Source organism: Neltuma alba, unplaced genomic scaffold (genome assembly GCF_004799145.2).
Source record: "Neltuma alba isolate B1F8T4 unplaced genomic scaffold, ASM479914v2 tig00010421_pilon, whole genome shotgun sequence".
NCBI lineage: Eukaryota > Viridiplantae > Streptophyta > Magnoliopsida > Fabales > Fabaceae > Neltuma > Neltuma alba.
In genome coordinates this window covers 1,515,905-1,536,781 of record NW_021635323.1, presented here as the reverse complement: position 1 = coordinate 1,536,781, position 20,877 = coordinate 1,515,905, and the positions used below count along the sequence as shown (strand labels likewise).

At 32.7% G+C, this 20,877-nt stretch overlaps 1 protein-coding gene and 1 pseudogene across 1 annotated transcript; both read left to right on the top strand.

Moving 5' to 3' along the window:
- The first annotated feature begins 3,092 nt into the window (after positions 1-3,092).
- On the top strand, positions 3,093-7,998 carry LOC114756534 (putative pentatricopeptide repeat-containing protein At1g56570). Its single transcript, XM_028945476.1, has 4 exons — positions 3,093-3,389; positions 4,509-4,579; positions 5,178-5,222; positions 5,455-7,998. Exons 1-4 carry the CDS (start codon positions 3,154-3,156, stop codon positions 7,626-7,628), a joined length of 2,526 nt encoding a protein of 841 aa, XP_028801309.1. The 5' UTR covers positions 3,093-3,153; the 3' UTR covers positions 7,629-7,998.
- A 992-nt stretch (positions 7,999-8,990) lies between these two features.
- The window catches only part of LOC114756523 (uncharacterized), a 123,180-nt pseudogene continuing 111,293 nt past the window's right edge, over positions 8,991-20,877 (top strand).

Here is a 20,877-nt window from a genome sequence, read left to right as displayed (position 1 = left end):
CATGGGCTAAGTTCTTTCCATTTGACTGGCAACTCTGACAAGCTCACCACACGAATAATGTGGACCGGCCAAAGACCATAGAGCAGTTGGTGGACCATGGGTCCCCCCTTGAAGAACTAGTGGGGTGTCGCAGTCCCTCGAAGAACTAGTGGGACAATAATAGCGGCCAACCATAGAGCTCCATATGGAGGCCAATACCACGTGGCAAGTCTATGAATCTCAATAACTCTAATTATCTCCTTTCCCCACCCAAAATAGATACACAAGGTTCAAAATGACACATTTATATGTATAATCAACAGAATTTCATAATAACACATCATAATCATGATTACCAATTTCTTGCAATACAAACTATGTCAATCTTTTTTTTAAAATAGCATCCCACAAGACAATTCATACAAAACATAATATACTTTTATAGAATTACTTATAAAGCCGCTCACCAACTTCATACTAGAGCATGAAACAGATAGAAATTTAGTTACCTAGTCTCCTAGCTAACAGTCAACTAAAACCAGAGTCCAATCTTGAAAATGCCACAATAGAGTTTATATCTATAAAAAAAATTAAAATATTATCTCTATAGTATTAGAGTAGGCTACTCACAAAATTCTAGCCTCTAACTCCTCCTCTAAAAGCTTTAATTTTTACTTAGAATTCTAGCCTAAAAGACATTTCTCTAAGGTTTGGAATGAGAACATATTTATATATGATTTAGATTCAATTCCTAAATTTTCCTTACTTAAATATCCTTTAATTATTAGATTATATTATTAGAATCATCAAATTCATAATGTAAATAGACAAACTGTAAATTTATAACTTATATTCCATCTTCAAAGGACTTAGACAAATAGACTTAGTATGAACCAGGTTATTCTCACTACAAAAGTTAAACCCTAAATCTAACCGTTGAATTTAATTTCCTATCTATTATGATACTATCCTCCAACTTATAGCTCAATCTAACGGTGAATGAACTTTAAAATGCTAATTTACTATTCAGGACTCTATCTGCTAAATCTAAAAGATATAAGTTAAAAATGTACCTAATAACTTGTAACTCGAAGATCAAAATGATGATCCAACCATTGAAATTAATTATTTGAATGTCCCAAATGGGCTGACCAAATTTTAGTCCGATCCAACGGTTAATAAACTCAAAACTAGTACTTTTCTAAGACTACCTCATATATGTGCGAAAATTATTTACTCACTTCAAGCACTACTCACTATCTCCTATATATAAGCTCCTTAAACTCCTTCACTCTAAAGATTAGTTGATGTGAGACTTCTATACCATGGTATAATTTTCTAGAATATCATCCATACACACACACTCTCCCCTTTATGGCTGCTATTCCCCTTTAGTTTGGATGCAGAATGACCTATTCCAAAATGCATAGTTTCATTAAAAAGGCATTCAAGTCATAACCTGGGATACTCTATGCCGTGACTTGGAGGCACAGAGGCACTGCAGAATGACCTAGCTCCAAAACACGCAGCTTCATTGGAAAAGCATCAAGTCACAATCTGAGAAGTCCATGTCGCAACCTGGGGACATAGAAACACTTCTGGTCTTGCATTTTGGCTGCTTTGAAGTTGTGGCTCCTTAAATGCTGCATCTCAAGTCTTTAAACCTCCTCTAAATGCCTGAAAAAATAAAACCAAAGAGCTTTGTAAAGATTAAACAAATTAAAGATCAAGGCATTTACAGTTTGAATGAGATAATTGACCCCTTTTTACCCTTAAATTAGCAAAATACAATGCATAAATCGACATAATAAAAAAGATATAAATGCATGCAAAATGAGGGTAAAAGTGTTGCAAAATACCATAAAACACTTTAAAAAAAAACATGTAAAGAATGGATTCCATCAAATGGGTAGGAGTGGATCAATATATTCCACAAGTTGTCATTTTTAGGGAAGCTGTGTACAAGTTTAGTATTGCATAGAAGTTTGCAAAAATCCTAACCCAAGCTGAAGTCAAGTTACAAATGAGACAACTAATTTTTTTGGTGTATATAGGCTCTACATTTCTTAATTTTTTTGGGAGAAGGGTGTTGATAAATGTGCACATATATTTTTGTAAGTACTATGTTTTGTGACAATAGAACATTAAGTGGACAAACCATGTTAATGTGCACTTGTCACTGAATCTTGTAAAAAATTGGTTGATGTCAAAGCATATCTGATTTTTGGTTATTTGGCTTACCATTGTTGTAATTTTGTTTGCTAGTGTTGTTAACATAGACTTTTAACTAGTATGACAGCAACATGACATGACAATCTGATAATAATGGTCTTTTGATATTGTGCCAAGGAATGTTAACACTTTATGTTAATCAGTTCTATATTGCAATAATGTAAAGCTATTTAATGTTGTCTAGTTAATCAGAAATGTAGTGACATAAACATTATTTTACATGAGTTACTTCTCAAGTTAGTCATTTGAATATAGAAAATTAACTTCTAATGAATTGTTTATCAGAACTTGCAATTTGCCTTACTAAACTTGTCATTTGTTAAAGAAATCTGAAAATTCTGTCATTTGAACATACAAAATTAACTTCCTATGAATTGCATACCAAAGCTTGTTATTTGCCTTACTAAACGTGTCATTCGCTAAAGAAATCTGGAAATTCTGTCATTTGAGTATAGAAAATTAAATTTCTATGAATTGCTTATTAGAACTTGTCATTTCCTTACTAAACTTCTCATTCACTAAATAATTGTGAAAATTCTGTCATTTGAATAGAGAAAATTAACTTCTGATGAATTGCTTGTTATCATAATTTGTTATTTGCTTTATTAAACTTGTCATTCTCTAAAGAATTGTAGAAATTCTGTCATTTGAACGCAGAAAATAAATTCCTATAAATTACTTATCAGAACTTGCATATCAGGGGTATTTTGGATATTTCACTATCATTTTATATTTGTAATATAGAATTGGGTCTGCCGAGGCAATTGTTGTTATCACGAAATCTATTTCACAATTTCACACATACGGGAGTCTTTTTTTGCGATATCGCTAAATAATTAAGGTCTAATTTTCTCTTTTTCCTTCCTGAGTCTGAGTTGGGCCTTTCAGAGTTTAGGAGGCAGATGCTGGTAGATAACCAATACGGCCGTACTCTTCCGCTTGATGTTGCACTCTCCGGGGGGAAGAGCAGAGAAAGTAGTGGAAATGGGAACTTGCCGATGGCCTTCGTCTCCTCCTTCAGGGCTGATATACCCTTTGTCGTCTCCGCCTCAGCCATCGTTTAGCCGTGCTCAAGTTTCATGCTCAGCTCGTCGGCCACAGTTTTCTCTATCCTTAGTTGATAAAACCCTTTGCAAGATTTGGGATACTGGTGCCATATCTTGCTTTTGGACCAACCGGTATCTCTCTGTCGTACTCCTGTCCTCATTTTCTATGCTTTTATTGCGACTTTGTTTTCGTTCTTGTTTTTGTCCTGTTTTTCGTAATTAATTTTAGTGTGATGAGTTTAACTTGTACGATAATCGTTTTATCTTTTTCGGTTACCAAGAAACACTTGCATGAGAATTGATTGCTTTATTTGTATTCTTCATCTTCGCCTTCCTTGTAGTTTGGTCTGACACTTTGGGATGTTGCACTTCTTGGCATCCACTTTTGGATTCTAATGTAAAGAGGCATACCTCTACTCAGTTGTATATTCTTGGGGTTTTGTTTTCTTTCATGCTTGTTATTTTGGCTGGGAATTCTTAATTCCCTTCTTATATTGATTCAATTTGGCGGTTTGAATCATGCTTGGCTATACCTACCTAACTGGTTTTTCTCCAATTATGATTGCGGTGCCTCATCAATGCACTACCATACTTCTTCCATTGGAACAGATCGAGCATTGCGAGAAATAGTCTAAGATTTTAATTCTTCGACCATTTTTATGGATGGCATATGTGCGTGTATAACATACATCAGTTTTGAAAGTGGTAATTTTAATTTAAGACTTGGATTCCACATGAGTCAAGGATAGCCTAGTTGCTATACAAAGGTTGAATCAAAAAGAGCACAGATTGTCATGGTCTTGGCTTATTAGCTAAGGCAAAGGTCAAAGGGTTTCCTCGCATTGTAGAATCATGATTTTGTGAAGGAGATAAAAAGCAATTTTACTATAGTCTCATACTCTCATCCAGAAATGGAGTTTATTGGCCCATGCTTCTAATTTGTTTTTGGTAGAGTTTGGACCAAAACATTAGATCAGAAAGAGGAGTAGAAATTAATTGATTACGGAGACAATCAACCTGCGTAATTTTTCTTGAGAATGAACAAAATGAGTGCTTTGCTTACCTGAGGACAAGGGTTGATAAACATCTGATTGCCACAAGTTATTCTGTGTTGTGTAATTGTGTAGTTAATTTATCTGCTGAGTGTTTTTTTTTTTTTTTTTGGGGTCTGGTGACAATATTTATTTGTAGAATTTTACTTTTATTAGAGTGCCAATATAAAGTTAAAATTCAAAACTATTGTTAATGCAGGCACATTTTATATTTTTCACTGGCATATAGTGTAGAAGTGGCCTCGGAAGTTCCACGCGCTACAAAAGCAGGTGGCGTTTAGTTGTGAGTTTTCTTCTTATTTCCTCTTCTCTAGTAAGTTTTAGCAGAAAAAATGGGCATTCTTCATTTGATAAAATATTTTAAGTTTGTTTCAAGTCAATCGTAATGGTTATATTGTAATGAATGCTTTTGGGCCATGTAGTAAGAAGTTTCCTTACCTTGTGCTATTTCCCTTGGTCTTTGGAGCCTTGGGCTAGAATTTTAAATCTAAACGGACAAAAAATCAAATGAAAATTTGGGTTGGATGAGAAGCTCTTTAATTAGGGAGAAAACGGTTCTTCTTGATTTACTTTTTTGTGGAACAATGATGATAACTATGTTTTTAGTAGGGATGAAATGGCTCTTCTTGGTTTTATTTTTGTGGAACAACTTGCTAGGATAATAACTATTTTGGAATCAAATATATAATTTGTTCCACCCTTTCTAAGGACAAGCTTTTCATCATCTCTGACCACTTGCATATGTAGTTGGAGATTGTGATGTCCACCATAGGTGTCTTCTAGGATGCTTGTTGAAGCTTTTTTGCTTACTTTCTGCAGTTCTACTGAGACTGAGTTAATGTTCTCTGTTTGTGGTCTGTGACTATATGTTCTTCAGTAGCTGATAAAGAAGCATCTTGCAATGACTCTAAGGGTATGTTTTTATCCTTTAAAGCTTCTTGTTTCTTACATGTCATCAATGTTTTTTAGTTGTATGTCAGTAGAACCTGCCCAAAATCCAAAAATTTGGAGAGGCTGTGCTTGTTTCCTCTTGTTAGTTCTTTGAAAGATGTTTCTCCGTATAGGGAATCACCTTATAAATAATCACAGTAAATAGTCACTTTTAATTGTTTTGTATTTGACTTTCCATCTCTCTTGTGTTGCAGATTGGAAATTACTTTCTAACTCCAGCCATTCAATCCTAGGCATTAATCAAGCTGACATTGGTTTCACATTTGAAACTCATGAACGGTCATCACTTGTTGATCTTTTGAAAGTTTGTCAAGAATGGGGTTTACTCCAAGAGGCAAAGTCTATTCATGGGTATGTCTTAAAATCAAACTTTACAGACCAGGATTGCTTAGTGTTGTTGAATCATGTGATGCATGTGTACTCAAATTGCATGGATTATGATGCTGCTCGTAAGGTGTTTGATGGCATGTCTCAGAGAAATGTGTTCTCTTGGACAGTCATGATGGTTGCATCAAATGAACATGGTTATTATTTTGATGGAATAGTGCTCTTTTGTATGATGCTGGAACAACAAATCTCGCCAGATGGCTTTGCTTTTTCCGCTGTTTTGCAATCATGTGTTGGCTTGGGTTTCATTGAGTTTGTTGAGGTGGTGCATGCCCAAGTTGTTATAAGAGGTTTTCTGACTCATACAGTTGTTAGTACATCGCTTCTCAACTCATATGCAAAGTTGGGCAAGATTGAGAGTTCGTCTAAGGTGTTCAACACCATGGCAGAACTTAATATTGTCTCTTGGAATGCAATGATTTCAGGGTATACTTCAAATGGTCTGCATGCAAAAGCCTTTGATTGTTTTATCAACATGGTTGAATCAAGGATCACACCTAATAACTTCACCTTTATTAGTGTTTCGAAGGCTGTTGGGCAGTTGGGCGATGTGAACAAGTGTCATGAAATCTACAAATTTGCATCCAAATGGGGATTGGATTCCAATACTGTAGTTGGAACTGCTCTGATTGATATGTACGCTAAGTGTGGTTCTCTAACTGATGCACGGTTTCTTTTTGACTCAAAGTTCACATTTTGTCAAGTTAGTACACCTTGGAATGCATTGTTAGCAGGTTATTCACAATCTGGTTCTCACCATGAAGCTCTGAAGGTGTTCACAAGAATGTGTCAAAATGATGTGAAATCAGATATTTACACTTTCTGTAGCGTGTTCAACTCCATTGCTTCTTTGAAGCATCTGAAATTCTTAAGGGAGACTCATGCTGTGGCTTGGAAACAGGGACATGATGTGATGAAAATTAGTACATTGAATGCACTCATTGATGCATATGCCAAATGTGGGTCACTGGAAGTTGTAGAGACGCTATTTGATAGAATGGAAGAGAAAGATATAGTGTCTTGGACGACTTTGGTGACTGCATGTTGTCAATTTTCTGAGTGGGAGAAAGCCTTGATCATCTTCTACCAGATGCGCAGAGAAGGATATGTCCCCAATGATTTCACTTTTTCTATTGTGATCACTGCATGTGCTAGTCTTGGTTTGTTAGAATTTAGTCAACAACTTCATGGATTGATATGCAAAGCCAGCCTGGTCACCGAAGCATGCATTGAAAGTGCTCTAATTGACATGTATGCTAAATGTGGCAACCTAGTTGATGCAAAGAAGGTATTTGAAAGGATATCCAACCCTGACACAGTTACATGGACTGCCATAATATCAGCTTACGCTCAACATGGTCTTGTTGAAGGTGCCCTGCAGTTCTTTAGGAAGATGGTGCAATGGGGTGCCAAGCCGAATGCTGTTACATTATTATGTGTTCTTTTTGCTTGTAGCCACGGAGGAATGGTCAAGGAAGGTCTGGACATTTTCCATCTAATGGAGGAAACATATGGCGTGTCACCAGAAATGGAACACTTTGCATGTGTTGTTGATCTCTTAGGTCGTGTTGGCCACTTAAATGAGGCAATGGAGTTCATAAGAAAGATGCCAATTGAGCCCAATGAAATGATTTGGCAGACTTTGTTAGGGGCATGTAGGATCCACGGAAATACGGAGCTAGGGGAAATTGCTGCTCAAAACATTCTATCCACTATGCCAGATTATCCTGCTACTTACGTTCTTCTCTCCAATGCATACATAGAATCAGGTCTATATGAAGATGGGGTTAGTTTGAGAAATATAATGAAAGAACGAGGTGTGAAAAAGGATCCAGGTTATAGTTCAATATCTTTGAGAGGCGTGGTCCACAAGTTTTTAGCTGGGGATAAACAACATCCTCAAAAAGATGAAATTTACACTATGTTAGACAAGTTGATGACAAATATTGCGTCCATTCATGATATGGATTTTAATGGGTAAACAAGAAGTGAAGGGTGATGGAGAACGACTTGATGCTTGGATGAAATTTAGCCAGAAGCAGTCAATTGATTATGAAGAATTGTTACCTGATTCAACTATTCAACCAACTTGCAAGCCAATTATCATTCTCAAAGCTACAGGACCAAATTTTGCTCATTGAAATGTAGCTTTACCTATCCTTAAAATATGTATATAATCTACAAGGGTTTCAGTATTATAAAATAGTGCATCGATTATTATTGGTCCCATTTTATGTTCATTTGCCTTTATGGCCTTCAATAGACTCTGGTAAATGTTATATTCTATTATATAATTCGGTGTATTTAAATTTGAAAAGATAGCCTGTGCCAAGTGAGGTTGTGTGGAATTACTTTCTATTGCCTTATTTGCTGAAGCAGCTCATCTTCTCAAAGTTTTTTGTCGTTTCCATGTTGCCAATTGCATTATGGATTTCTAGCTTTTCTGATCGAGTTTGTTTGGCTGTTTGTGATAATAAATGTTTAGGCTGTGTCTCAGATCAAATTAAGTCCTGATTGCTTTTTTTTTTTTTGGTTTTTGGGCCATCTTTCTGATTTTGCATGTTTTGATGGTCAAGTAAACCAATAGTTGATGTATAAAAACGTTCTAGTTTCTTTTTTATGTAAATATAAACGTAGGGCCGAAACAATGCCTACTGCGGGTGCAATTAATTCTAATAAAGTAGAAGGAAATACCAAGGTCAAAAGCTTATTACTTTGTTTCGAATTTTTTTTTTTTTTCCTTTTCATTTTCTTGTTTTTCAAGTAAAGCAGAAGCCCCCAAACCACCCCAAGCCAAAAATAATAACAACAATAATAATTATAATTGTAAAAAAATAAAATAAAAATCAAGAAGATTATGTTTGCTAATCTAGGTTTCTCGTTCAGTCTTCGATTGGCAATTGCTAAAGGAGAAAAGTCAAAATGATTGAAGGAAGCTTAAAATATCTAAAGCTTCTATTGTGTTCTAAGGATAATCAATCAATATATCTAAAAGACTAAAATTAGCCTTTTCGCGTTGCTGGAGCTCGAGCGTTGAAAAAATTATGAGCTTTTTCCTTTAAAAAAAATTCATATTTTAAAAAAAGATTAAAGTTCAGGGCCGAAATTAGTTTTGAAGGTGCATTCGATATTTTAAGGCATTTAGTAGTTGACCTAATGTATTAAAAATGGAACAATTCCCACCCCAAACTTGCATAACTTTATCATCTTATCATCCGTTATGCTCATTATTCATCATCTTCATTAAATTAGAGGTGTCATTGACTTGAGTCATTGTTGTTCTCCTCTTTAACTAAGATAGGAGGGCTACAAGTTTCATGAGGAGAGAGGAACGATAGTAGCAATGGCATCGTTTTCCTTCAACTGCTCCTACTGGGGTCTTCTTCGTCCAGCTTCAGTGATAGTGCTATTCTGTCCTCTCCTCCATGGTGATAATTAATTTGACGAAAACGCCATTGGGAGTAGCTGGAGGAAGACAAAAGGGCGCCATCGTTGTTGCTGCTGGTTCTTTCTTTCCGTACAGCTCATAGCCCTTCTGTTTTAGTGAAAGGAGAAGAAGAATGGCTCAAGTCAATGATGTCTTTAGTTTGATGAAGATGATGAAAAATGAATGTAACAAGTTAAAAGCTCTATAGTTTGGGGCGATTATTGGTACATTTTTAATGCATTAGGGACAAAATTACATCACTGAAATATTTTAGGATGCTCAAAATATAATTCAAAATGTTTGATGTATCCCAGCTTAAAAAACTCACTTTTATAAATAATAAAAAAATCTTAAAAAAAAAGATTACTCATTATTTTGAGAATGTTATAAAGAGATGTACTACCTCTTGTTTTTAATATAAAAACTAATTTGATTTTTAATTTGGTCCCAAATATAAGACCCCAATTCACTTTATCTCTTATATTTATTTTTTCAAAGTAGTCCTTGTAGTAGTTGCATATATTAAATGTTTCATTAAATAGTAATTCTACCTAATACACATTATTAGTAAAGATAATTTAGTGAAAACAACACCTATTTATTACAAATAACTAATTTAACAAACTTTCTTAATTTATTCAAATTAATCAACTAGCTCTTATATTAAGAACTAGAAGTAGACATAAAATTTGAATATAATTAAATAATAAATAGTTTTTTTTATAAACAAATGTCAAAGGTATTATAATATCAAAAAGTTTTTAAATACTAATCACTTTTTCTATAATTTTAATAAAATACAAAATAATGTGTTTTTGACAAAATCTCTATAAAATTAATCATTTTTCATAAAATCTCTAAATCATATAGAAAGAACTTATTTTTTAAGCCTAAACAAATGGCCCCTAAATTGTCCATCAAAAATCAAGATATTACATGTGATTTTATCAAAACTTTACTTGACCACAAAGCCATGAATATTAATATTTATTTTCTATATGATAATTCAATATATATACAATTAAAATCAAATTAAAGATGTAATAACGTAAATTCAACTATTTCAATCATAGAATAACCCTAATATGCCCAATGAATCAAGAGCTAATGTCTAAGAGAGTTTAATCACTGTTTCGATTTGGATGATAGACTACTCCACAATAGATTAAACCTTAAAGGGTCTTTTGATTCTTCTCTTCTTCCCTGGACTCAATAATGATTGTAAACTCTTAATTTTTCTCTTCTCAACTGCACCTAGGCAGTTGTCACAAGTCTGCCAGCCAAAAAACATAAGAGTCAGAGGTTTAGTAACAGCAACATAACATTTCCGCTTAGAATTGATAAGTACAGATAAATTGATTCCTATACTTTTATAAGTAGTTTCGTTCCAAGAGAGGGAGGAAAAACCAAAAATGCATTTCACGGTAGAGACCATTTGACTATAATTTCAATACACTCATGATCAAGCCCTTAAGAAAGAAGAACCAAACGAGGAGTTAGCAATGCGCTCTTTTCTTGCATAATCCTTCGTATCGAATAAGAAAAGAATTAAAATAAAAAAGGGATAATTAATCTCCTAGTCATTGTAGTTTTAAACAATTTGGAATCAAGTTCTTAGTTTTTTTTTTCTTTTTTATCAAGTCCTTATATTTTCCCATGTTTTTAATTAGGTACTTAAAACTATTTTATGTTCTTTACTTTATAAATTCTCATAATATTCTTCTATAAATATAAAATAGTATAATATTATTTAATAGTCTATAAACAAAAATATTGTATAAATAATAATTATAATAATTTTCTTTTAATACTCTGGTAAATTTTTGAATTAAACATTTTTATATAATTTACTTATAATGCTAAATTTTATTTATTTTTATAATTATAAAATTCAAATGATAATAATACAATTTATGAAAACAAAGCATAATTGTAATTAATTTATAATTAATTATCTGAATTATTTAATAATTATTAACTAGTTATATTACTTGTTTTTCAATTATATAATTATTAATGTTTCATATTTCAAAATTATATATTTAATTAATTTTAAATTAAATTAATAAATACAATTAACAAAATACGGGGACTGATTAAAATTAGAAATTAGGTGAAAATATAAGGAATTAATAAAAAGAAAAATAAATAGAAGGACTTAATTAAAAACCTAGGAAAGTACAAAGACTTGGTAAAAAGAAAAAAAAATACTCCTCCGGTCCTTAATATAAGATATATTTAACTAATTTGATTATATTAAGAAAGTTATGTAAGCTAGTTAACTGTAATAAATATGACATTTTTTTCCCTAAAATACCTTAATCATCTTCATTCTATCCTTTCTCCCTCTCATACTTGATTATGGTTGAGGGAGTATTAATAGGGGTGATTTGAGAAAAATTGATAGATATAAGAAATAGGTCTTATATTTAGAACTAAAATCAACTCTATAATTAGATCCTATGTTAAAAACCGGAGGAGTATAAAAAGTTGATACAAAATTGGCTGCAATTATAAGCGCTTGAAGATTAGTTATCCCAATTAAAAAACTTAAATTTATCTACAGTGTTAGCAATCAAAGACCCTGTCACAATCAGACTTTTCCCAAATTACTAACGTCTTAATATAAGACATATCCAATAAGCTGGTGACGTTAGAGTCTGAAGCATGTAGATTTCAAAATGTGGAAGCAATTTAGATTCACTGTCTCCATTGCCACAAGTCAAAGATTAAAAAGATAATTAATATATAAGTTCTTATAGTTTTAATCAGTTTTTAATCAGGTCCCTATAATTTTTCTTTACCAGGTCTTTATAATTTCATATGCATTTAATTAGGTCCTTATAATTTTTTTTCTTTTTATCAGGTCCTTATTGTTTTACTTTATTTTTAATTAGGTCCTATAGTTTTTATTCTTTATTCCATAAATAATAATATTCTATAAATAAAAAATTATTATAATAATCTTATGTTAATATTCTTTTAAATTTTTAGTTAAACATATATATTATTTATTTTTCAATTCTAATTTTTATTATTATAAAATTCAAGTTATAAAAATAAAATTTTCTATATAATTATAAATAATTTATAGTTAAGTATAATTGATTATTCTGATTAATTATTAATTACTTAATCATTATATTAATTATTTTGTCCAATTATATAATTATTAATTTAAAAATGCAATTAATTTTAAAAAATAAAGTTAATAAATAATTTTTTTTCAAACTACAAAGGACCTAATTAAAAAATAGGTGAAACTATAAAAACATGTTAAAAAGGAAAAAAATGGAGGGGCCTAATTAAACACACATGAAAGTAAAAAGATATGATAAAAAAATTTTATAGGGACCTGATTAAAAATCAGATGAAATTATAAGAACCCAGAAATTAATTGTCCCAAGATTAAATTCATAATTCTATTGTCCACATCTCAAACTTATTTTGCATGTCATGCAAAATTGCATGAATATATTTGTATCTCAAACTTATTTATACCCAGGCGTTCAGTGAATGAATATTTTTTTACTCGTAGCATCAATATATTACCTGAAATCAGAGTATCACGATCCCAACTTTCTTGAAGCAAGTTTGTCCCCATAAAGAGTGACTTCTCAGCAATCAACACTAAATACAAATACCGAAATCTTCTTTGGAATAACTGCAAGTTGACAAACAAAAAGAAAGGGAAATGTTAGAATTAAATGTAATTAATAAGATAAATTGTATGTACTTTAGCCCCACAATGCTTGTTTTTTATATTGTAGAGTTTTCACTTGTTACAAAAATACTAAGGGGGTGTTTGGACATCATGAAAAGTGCTTCTCAGAAGCACTTTTTTGCAAATCGAGATAAACTCATCCACATATTTATCTCGTAGATCGTAAAATCACTTCTGAAATTATGATTTGGTTTTCATCCAAACACCCCCTAAATCATAATTCTATCTCTGGCCATCTTCAGTCTCTTCAGGGGAAAAAAATTCACCTCAATGTTGTAAAATGTAGTCTTATATATTCTGAGTAATATTTTGTTTGGAATTGTCGGGGCTTTTCCATTTAAGTAGGGTACACAAAAAATTGTCGAAAATATGAGTATTGGTGGTTTAATAATTTTAAAATAAGTCAAAATCAATCTTGTCCATACATTGCAGTAGACACATATAAACTGATTTTGTTCACCATTCACAGTAAAAGTGATCTTAGCATTTCTGATCATCGAAAACATAACTCATCAAAGAGAACATCCCAATCTAAGCAAACATTTTCATATCATGGTTAATCTCAAAATGAATTTTCCATGCTTATGAGTTACATTTCGTTTGAAAATACACAGCACTACTATACATGTCGACAATCTACAATTGTGAAAGAAAAGAATAAGTAAATTTATGTAAAGATCAAAATAGATAGACGTGCCTTGGAAAGATTCAATAATGAGAGATTTTATGCTACATTCACAATTGTGAAAGTTGTAAAGCTTGTGCAACCAACACTAAGTAGAAAATAATCTAAATATGCCAAGCTTGTTACAAAGATTGCAACCCTCGAGAATGAAACAATTCCATGGAGACATATTATAATAGAAAACAATTCATCCAAAAAAAGTTGGATAATAAGAATTAGCTAATAACATTAATAAGTCAATACTCCGCCTATGACAAAATATTATCAACATATTGCCTTTTTGACATGAGGTAGCAGTGAAAGGCTAAAAGCAAACCTAGAACATAGCACCAAAAAAAAAATCTCAAAATGGTGAGGTGCACAAATAATGTATCAAATCAAGCACTACTATAATAGTAGGCTAAGAGTATTGCTAAGACACTACTCTTAGCCTACTATAACATCGGGGAATAACGGCGGTTAAAAAGAAAAACATCATGAAAAAAAAAGTAGTGGCATTTTTGTAAATAAATAGCATGACTTTTAACTTTCCACAGCAGTTATCTTAATAACTACCGTGGAAAGTTTAAAACTTAACCATATCACGCGTTCTATTTTTCAGATTTTTACAGTTTCACACAGTCAGTGCACTATGGTTCCTTTTTGTCCCACCACCAAACTGCAACATTAGAAAATCCCCACTGTTTCCTGCCATGTTTGGTCCTCCATTTCACTCATGGTTGTGTTCCACCGTCTTCAACCGTCTTCTACTGCCACTGTTGCCTCTTCCTTCGTTTTAATCGTTTCCACTGAGTGAATTTCCTCTTCTTTTGTTCTTTTTGTTTTTTCTTAGTATTTTGGATGTTTTGATAAAAGAAATCTGTTGTATTTCAAATGGGTTGATTGATTTTACGTTTCGAATGTCTTGCATTATTTATTTTGCGTTTCTTATATGCTTGAGTGGTTGGTTAGTGACATTTGGAGTTAGAAAACCTCAATTACTTCCTATACACGGCATTAGAAACATGTTTAAATGTTCAAAGTTGATTAGTTCTTAAGTTTTTAATTTTTTTAATAATTTTTTGATATTTTATTATGAATTTTTGTCAAATTTTTGTAATAAACTTGAGAATTTACCAATAAATAATCTGTTAAGTGTTTTGGCCAATTTTTTTTTCCATTATGAATTTTGATTGATGATAAAGTTTTGTTTAAAATTTCATGGCAAATAGATATCATTTGTGTTCTCATTTTGGATTCAGAAGTTTTAGCTTGAAGAATCTTTATTCATTGAATTGGTTTGTTATATTTAAAGGAAAATTCTATCAAAATTTTTATAAACTAAACAAGACATTCTCTTTAATTTGTAATTAAGTGTTAGTCAATTTTAATTTACAGACTAACACTTAATTATTTTATTTATTTGAATATTTGAATTAACTAGTTAGAATTGAGATTGACAATACAACTATGCTCATTGACTCTATAGAACAATGGATTATAGTTGGATGAAAGCTAAGAAATTAGCAAAGAATATGAGGATGGGGTTGAAAGATTTCTTGAATTTGCTCAAAGAAATGCCCCTAGTAAAAGAGATGGGTTGTATTGTTGTCTTTGTGTCAAATGCTTAAACAATAGTCGGCGGAATATTCCTGAGATAAGAGATCATTTTATCTATGATGGGATAAATTTGAGGCATACAAATTGGATATGACATAGTGAAATTAGAAAGACTACACTGTCTGGAAAGGAAAAGGTTGTGAATGATGACTTTGGTGATGGAATTTCGGATATGTGAAAGCTTGTGTAGTGATGCATAGAGACCTTTGCACTAAGGGTGTAAAGATAATTACACAAGGTTGATAACCGTGTTAAAGTTGATGAACTTGAAGGCAAGAAATGGTTGGATCGATACTGGCTTCACGGAATTGCTTGAATTTTTGAGTGATATTCTTCCAAAAGAGAATTCACTTCGAAAAGGAATCTATGAGGCAAAGAAAATTTTATGTCCAAAGGTTTTGGAATATAAGAAGATGCATGCGTGTCCTAATGACTGCATATTGTTTAAAAATGAGTATGAAGGATTGAATGAGTTCCCTAAATAGCACTTCAAGATATAAAGTTAAGAAAGGTGGTGGTAATTGTAATGAGATAACCAAAGGTCCTCCTTTGAAGCTATTATGGTATCTTTCAATAATACCATGGCTTAAGTATTTATTTGCTAATGCCACAGAAGCAAAGAACTTGAGATGCTATTTTGATGGGAAAATATGTGATGGAAAACTCCAACACCCTGTAGATTCTCCTCAATGGAAAGCAATAGATCAAAAAATTCCTCAATTTAGTAGTAAGCCAAGAGACCTTTAGCTAGGCCTCTGTACGGACAGAATTAATCCATATGGTAATCTTAGTAACACATAGTGCTTAGCCAGTTCTCCTAGTAATTTATAACTTGACTCCTTGGTTATGTATAAAAAGAAAGTGTATCATGTTATCTTTGATGATCTTGGGGCCAAATCGATGAGTATTTGGTACCTTTGATTGAGGATTTAAAGAAATTATAGGAGGAAGGTGTTGATGTGTTTGATGCATATAAACAAGAGACCTTCAATTTACGTGCCATGATCTTCACCACAATAAATGACTTTCCCACATATGGAAATTTGTTAGGATACTGTGTTAAGGGTATAAAGCATGTTTGATATGCGATGAAGGCACTCACTACATGCAACTCAAACATGGAAGGAAGACAATCTACTTTAGTCACAGAAGGTTTCTTAGTCAACATCACGTTTACTGTAGCTTGAAGAAGGCATTTAACAGCTCACAAAAATATCAAATGGCTCAAATACCATTAATTAGAGAAGAAGTTTATCAACAGGTAGAGGGAGTTAATGTCATCTTCGGTAAAAGAAGAAAAAGACTGTCGGTAAGAGGAATATATGGAGAAAAAAGATCTATCTTTTTTTATATTTCATATTAGCGAGGTCTCGATATGAGGCATAGTTTAGATGCGATGCATGTGAAGAAAAATGTATGCAAGAGCCTTGTTGGTACACTTTTACATATAAGTGGAAAGACTAAGGATGGAACAATGCAAGACGGGACTTAGTCAAGATTAGGATAAGAAAACTCATCCACCCACAAGAAAGAGAGGGTAAGAGGACTTATTTACATCCAGCTGCGCACACATTATCAAAGGAAGAGAAAACAAGTTTCTGTGGCTTTTTGAATAGTATTAAGGTGCCACATAGTTATTCTTCTAGTTTGAGGAAGCTTGTTTCAATGCAAGATTTGAAGATAATAGGGATGAAGTCTCATTATTGTCACATGTTGATGCAATAATTGCTTCTAGTTACTATTCGAGGCATCATGAAAAATGATGTGAAAAGCATTATTATGAGTCTTTGTATGTTTTTCAATGCTATTTGTAGCAAAGTCATTGATCCTGCCGAGTTAGATGAATAAGAAAATGAAGGTTATGCGATCTTCTCCTAATTGGAAATACACTTTCCTCCATCATTTTTTGACATTATGGTCTATTTGATAGCTCACCTTATGCGTTTAAAGTGGATGTACCCATTTGAGAGATACATAAAAATCCTAAAAGGGTACTCCAAGAATCCTTATTGGCCTGAGACATCAATTGTTAAGAGATATGTAGCTGTGGAGACAGTTGAGTTTTGTGACACATGTCTTAATAGGGTAAAGGCAGTTGGACTTCCTCAATCTTGACATGATAAGGGGAGAAGCAAGGGAACACAGGGTGTTATAGTGAGGTCCATGTCTCGTGAAATTGTAATGCAGGCACATCTATATATTTTAAATAACACGGATGAATTTTTGCCTTATTTAGATGCTCACAAGAATATGTTGAAGAACTTGAATCCAATAAAGAATGATATGCAACTAGATAATGAGCATAACAAGTAATTTGCAGAGTGGTTCAAGCAAGAAGCATTAAAGGATGACAATCCTTCTAATATAATACAAAGGCTAGTTGTAGGGCCTCATAACAATCATCATAGTTCAACCACATAATGGCAATCATCCATGCATTAATAATCAATGTAATGTCAATATTAAAAGTTAATTAAATCTTGCTACCTTGATCCAATTGCTTCCTTGATCTTTGCTCTTGCTCTTTCCCTCCACAAATATCAAAGTCTAACATCACATTGCAAAAAAGGGCAACCACATTACAACTTAAACCACATAAGACTTAAAGACAACACTTAAGTAACTCTTAACCCTTAATACTTTGAATTTTGGAGCTTTGTTTTCTCTAACCTAAAAATTATTCTCTTAGGTTAATCCTAAATAATTTTTCATATAGAATCCAAATATGAACTTGCATTTATGAAAAGAAAATTCCTTTCCCAAGAAATAATGTTGGCTAAATAGGTGTTCTAGAAATCCAAAAATTCCAACTTTAATTTCAATGCTTCCAATGCTTGTTCTTTAGGTTTACCTAACACCATTTTCCATTTTAAACACAATGGAAGTATCAAAACTATGAAAATCAGATCCTAGGGTATAGATTTAGGGTTGGCCGAATAGCATCATCAACAACCATATCATACAATCTTTCAAATACTAACACAAAATCACTTGAAACAACCTCTATCTAATGTGTTTCAACTAGGTTTAACATCAAAACCTCCTTGCTCTAACCCTCTAACATTTCAACCAGTATCTCCCCTTTGGAAAATAACATTTTCTAACCATCCAAACTAGAAACAAGGTAGAACAACCTACTAACCTTGGATCCAAGCTTAGTTGATCAAAGATAGTAGCTTTCCTCTTGATTGTACTTCAAGAAATAAAATTGCAAGAGTTTCCCCTTAGGTGGCCAAAAATATGGTCTTGTAAGAGGGAGGAAAGGGTCTATTTATAAGCCAAGTGTCTTGCATTAACCCCTCAAGATCACTCTAATTACACTAGTGAGGTGTCAAGTCCCTATGCCTTCTTGAACCATTTTCCATCCTTAATATAATTCTAAATGAAATTCATTTTTCAAAGTTAAAATCCTCTCCACCTTGGGCTTGACATGTGGCGCCCTAATCCTCTCCATTGGTGGCTTGACAAATGGCATCTTATGAGCCAAGTAAAAGACAAGAGTGAGCTTTTTACTTTATCAGTGCACTTTGCTCTGAGATTAATTCCTATTCTATAATTACAGTATTGTGGCCACTATAATTATTTTCTATCAGATTGATAACACATTCTTCTGTTTCTTTTTCCCAAAATGCCCTCCTTTGTTACTATCTCAATTTTCTATTAATTGTAAAGGAGGAAACTATTTTTCTTTCTATAGTGATTTTTTTACTCAGCAAGGCTGTTAAGAAATTTTTGAGCATTTAAGGGGCTCTCTTCTACTTCATAATCTCTTATCATTCTTTGGGATGCCTTGTGAATTTTGTTGAAATTTTATTTTCCTTAAAAGTATTTATTTGGAATTTTCTAAATAAAAGATCTCAATTTGGCTTAATTAGACCTTAAATTGCTTTATAATTGTTTTAGGGGTAATTTGGGCACAAATCCACTCTTATACTATCATATAATTCCCAAGGTATATTATCCCTATTTTTTCTCAATTTTCTAAGGTTCTAAAATATTTTTTCGTAATTAATTTTTGACCAATTTTTCTTAATTAGTCAAGCTTTTAAAACTAACTGGAAAATCATAGTAAATACATGATAAGCCTTATTATTTGCATATATTTCTAGCCCTAAACTCATGCTTTTGCCATTTATATTTATATGTTTTGGGTATAATTAGCTTTCATTATGCATAAGAGTTTAAGGAAGTTGTGAGGTTTTCTTTGTGTTTTTGCATGATTTTATGTGATTTTATTGTGTGTACTTTTGATCCTTGTTTGGTGAATCTCAGGGAGCTTCACTAGCATTCTTGCCATTTTGTCATAGGCACCACGATGGATAGTTGAAGGCACCACGGTGGATTTCCAAAGATACTCTCGGTCATAGGCGTCGCGGCGAATGATCAGAGGCGCCACGGTGGACCAAGTTTCACAAGGAGCTCAGGATCACTAATTGAAACGACATTGTATAGGCTAGGTGTCACGACGGATATCACAAGGTGCCACGGCAGGTGATGAAAAACTTCAGATTTAAATACAAAAGCTGCGTGCTCAAACAGGAGGGCCCAGATTCAGTTTTTCACCCTCCAGATCACCAATTTTCTCGTTCTCCGCCTTCTCTCAATTCTCTCTCCCATTTTCATCCAAATCCATTATCTTCCACCAATCATCTATGAATCTTTCATTGATTCTTGCTGTTTCTACAGTAATTCAGAGTATGAGTGGCTGAATTCCCAAGTTCTCTTAGCAATGAAGCTGACCTGAGTTCATGGAGCTAAACAGGGAGTCTTTTCAGATCTGATTTCCACTTTCTATTCTAAGATTCATTTGTATTAGTTGAACATTTGTGACTAGAATGAAAGTTGAGTGATTAGATTTATGTTTCTTGGAACTTAGATCTGATTGAACATCCAGATGTGAGTTGTGTCCTTTGATTCAGTTGAATAGAGGATTCTCTGTTAATTTATAGATCTAATTCGTTTTACTTGGACTGTTGTTCTATAATTCTGAATTTTGACTGAATGATTTTGATGATTCACAGTTGTGGTCATCCTTAGAGAATTGCAACTTGCTTCTTAAGTTTTCTTGCCAATTGATTTTCCTTCTCTACAGAGCAAGACAATGAATCTAGTAAGATAGTTGTTATTGACCTGTGTTTAGAGAGATTTGAGCAGTAGCTGAATCTATCCATTTGATTGACTCTAAGAGACTCCAAATTGTAAGATTGAATAAGGAAGGAAGGATGAATTGCTAGGGGAACTACCATCTCTTATCTGAATCTTTTTTGCATTTTAGAACCTTTACTGTTAACTTTCAATTGAATTTGTTTCTTGCTTCGATTCCTCCATTCTAAAACTCAATCTTTTACCTTGGTAATTTGATAATTAAAGTGAATTGTTAAGAATTGAATTCCAACTTAAGGTTCCTTGAGAAGAATGACCTAGGTATTGCCTTACTTGCTACATTTTCCTAGTATAACTTTGATTACCTAGCGACAAGGTTCATCAATGGCACCGTTGCCGGGGAACCTTATTTGTTAAGGTTCTTAGTAATTCACTGGTTTGCCAAGAAAAAAAGTAGAAAACTAAAACCACATAAAAAGTAGCTTTAGTGTTTCTGAGTTGTTTCTACATTTTCTTCACTTTATGCATTGTTGTTGAGTTGCTTCCTTTATTGTTACATTCTGAATTCATTTCGTAGGTTGCCTAGAAGTTAAAACATTTTGGTTAGCTGTGAATTGTTTGAATCCTTGCTGTAGCAACCTTTTCCTTTTAGTTGTTCTCCCACTAAATCTGATGATAGTTGATTGTTTTTA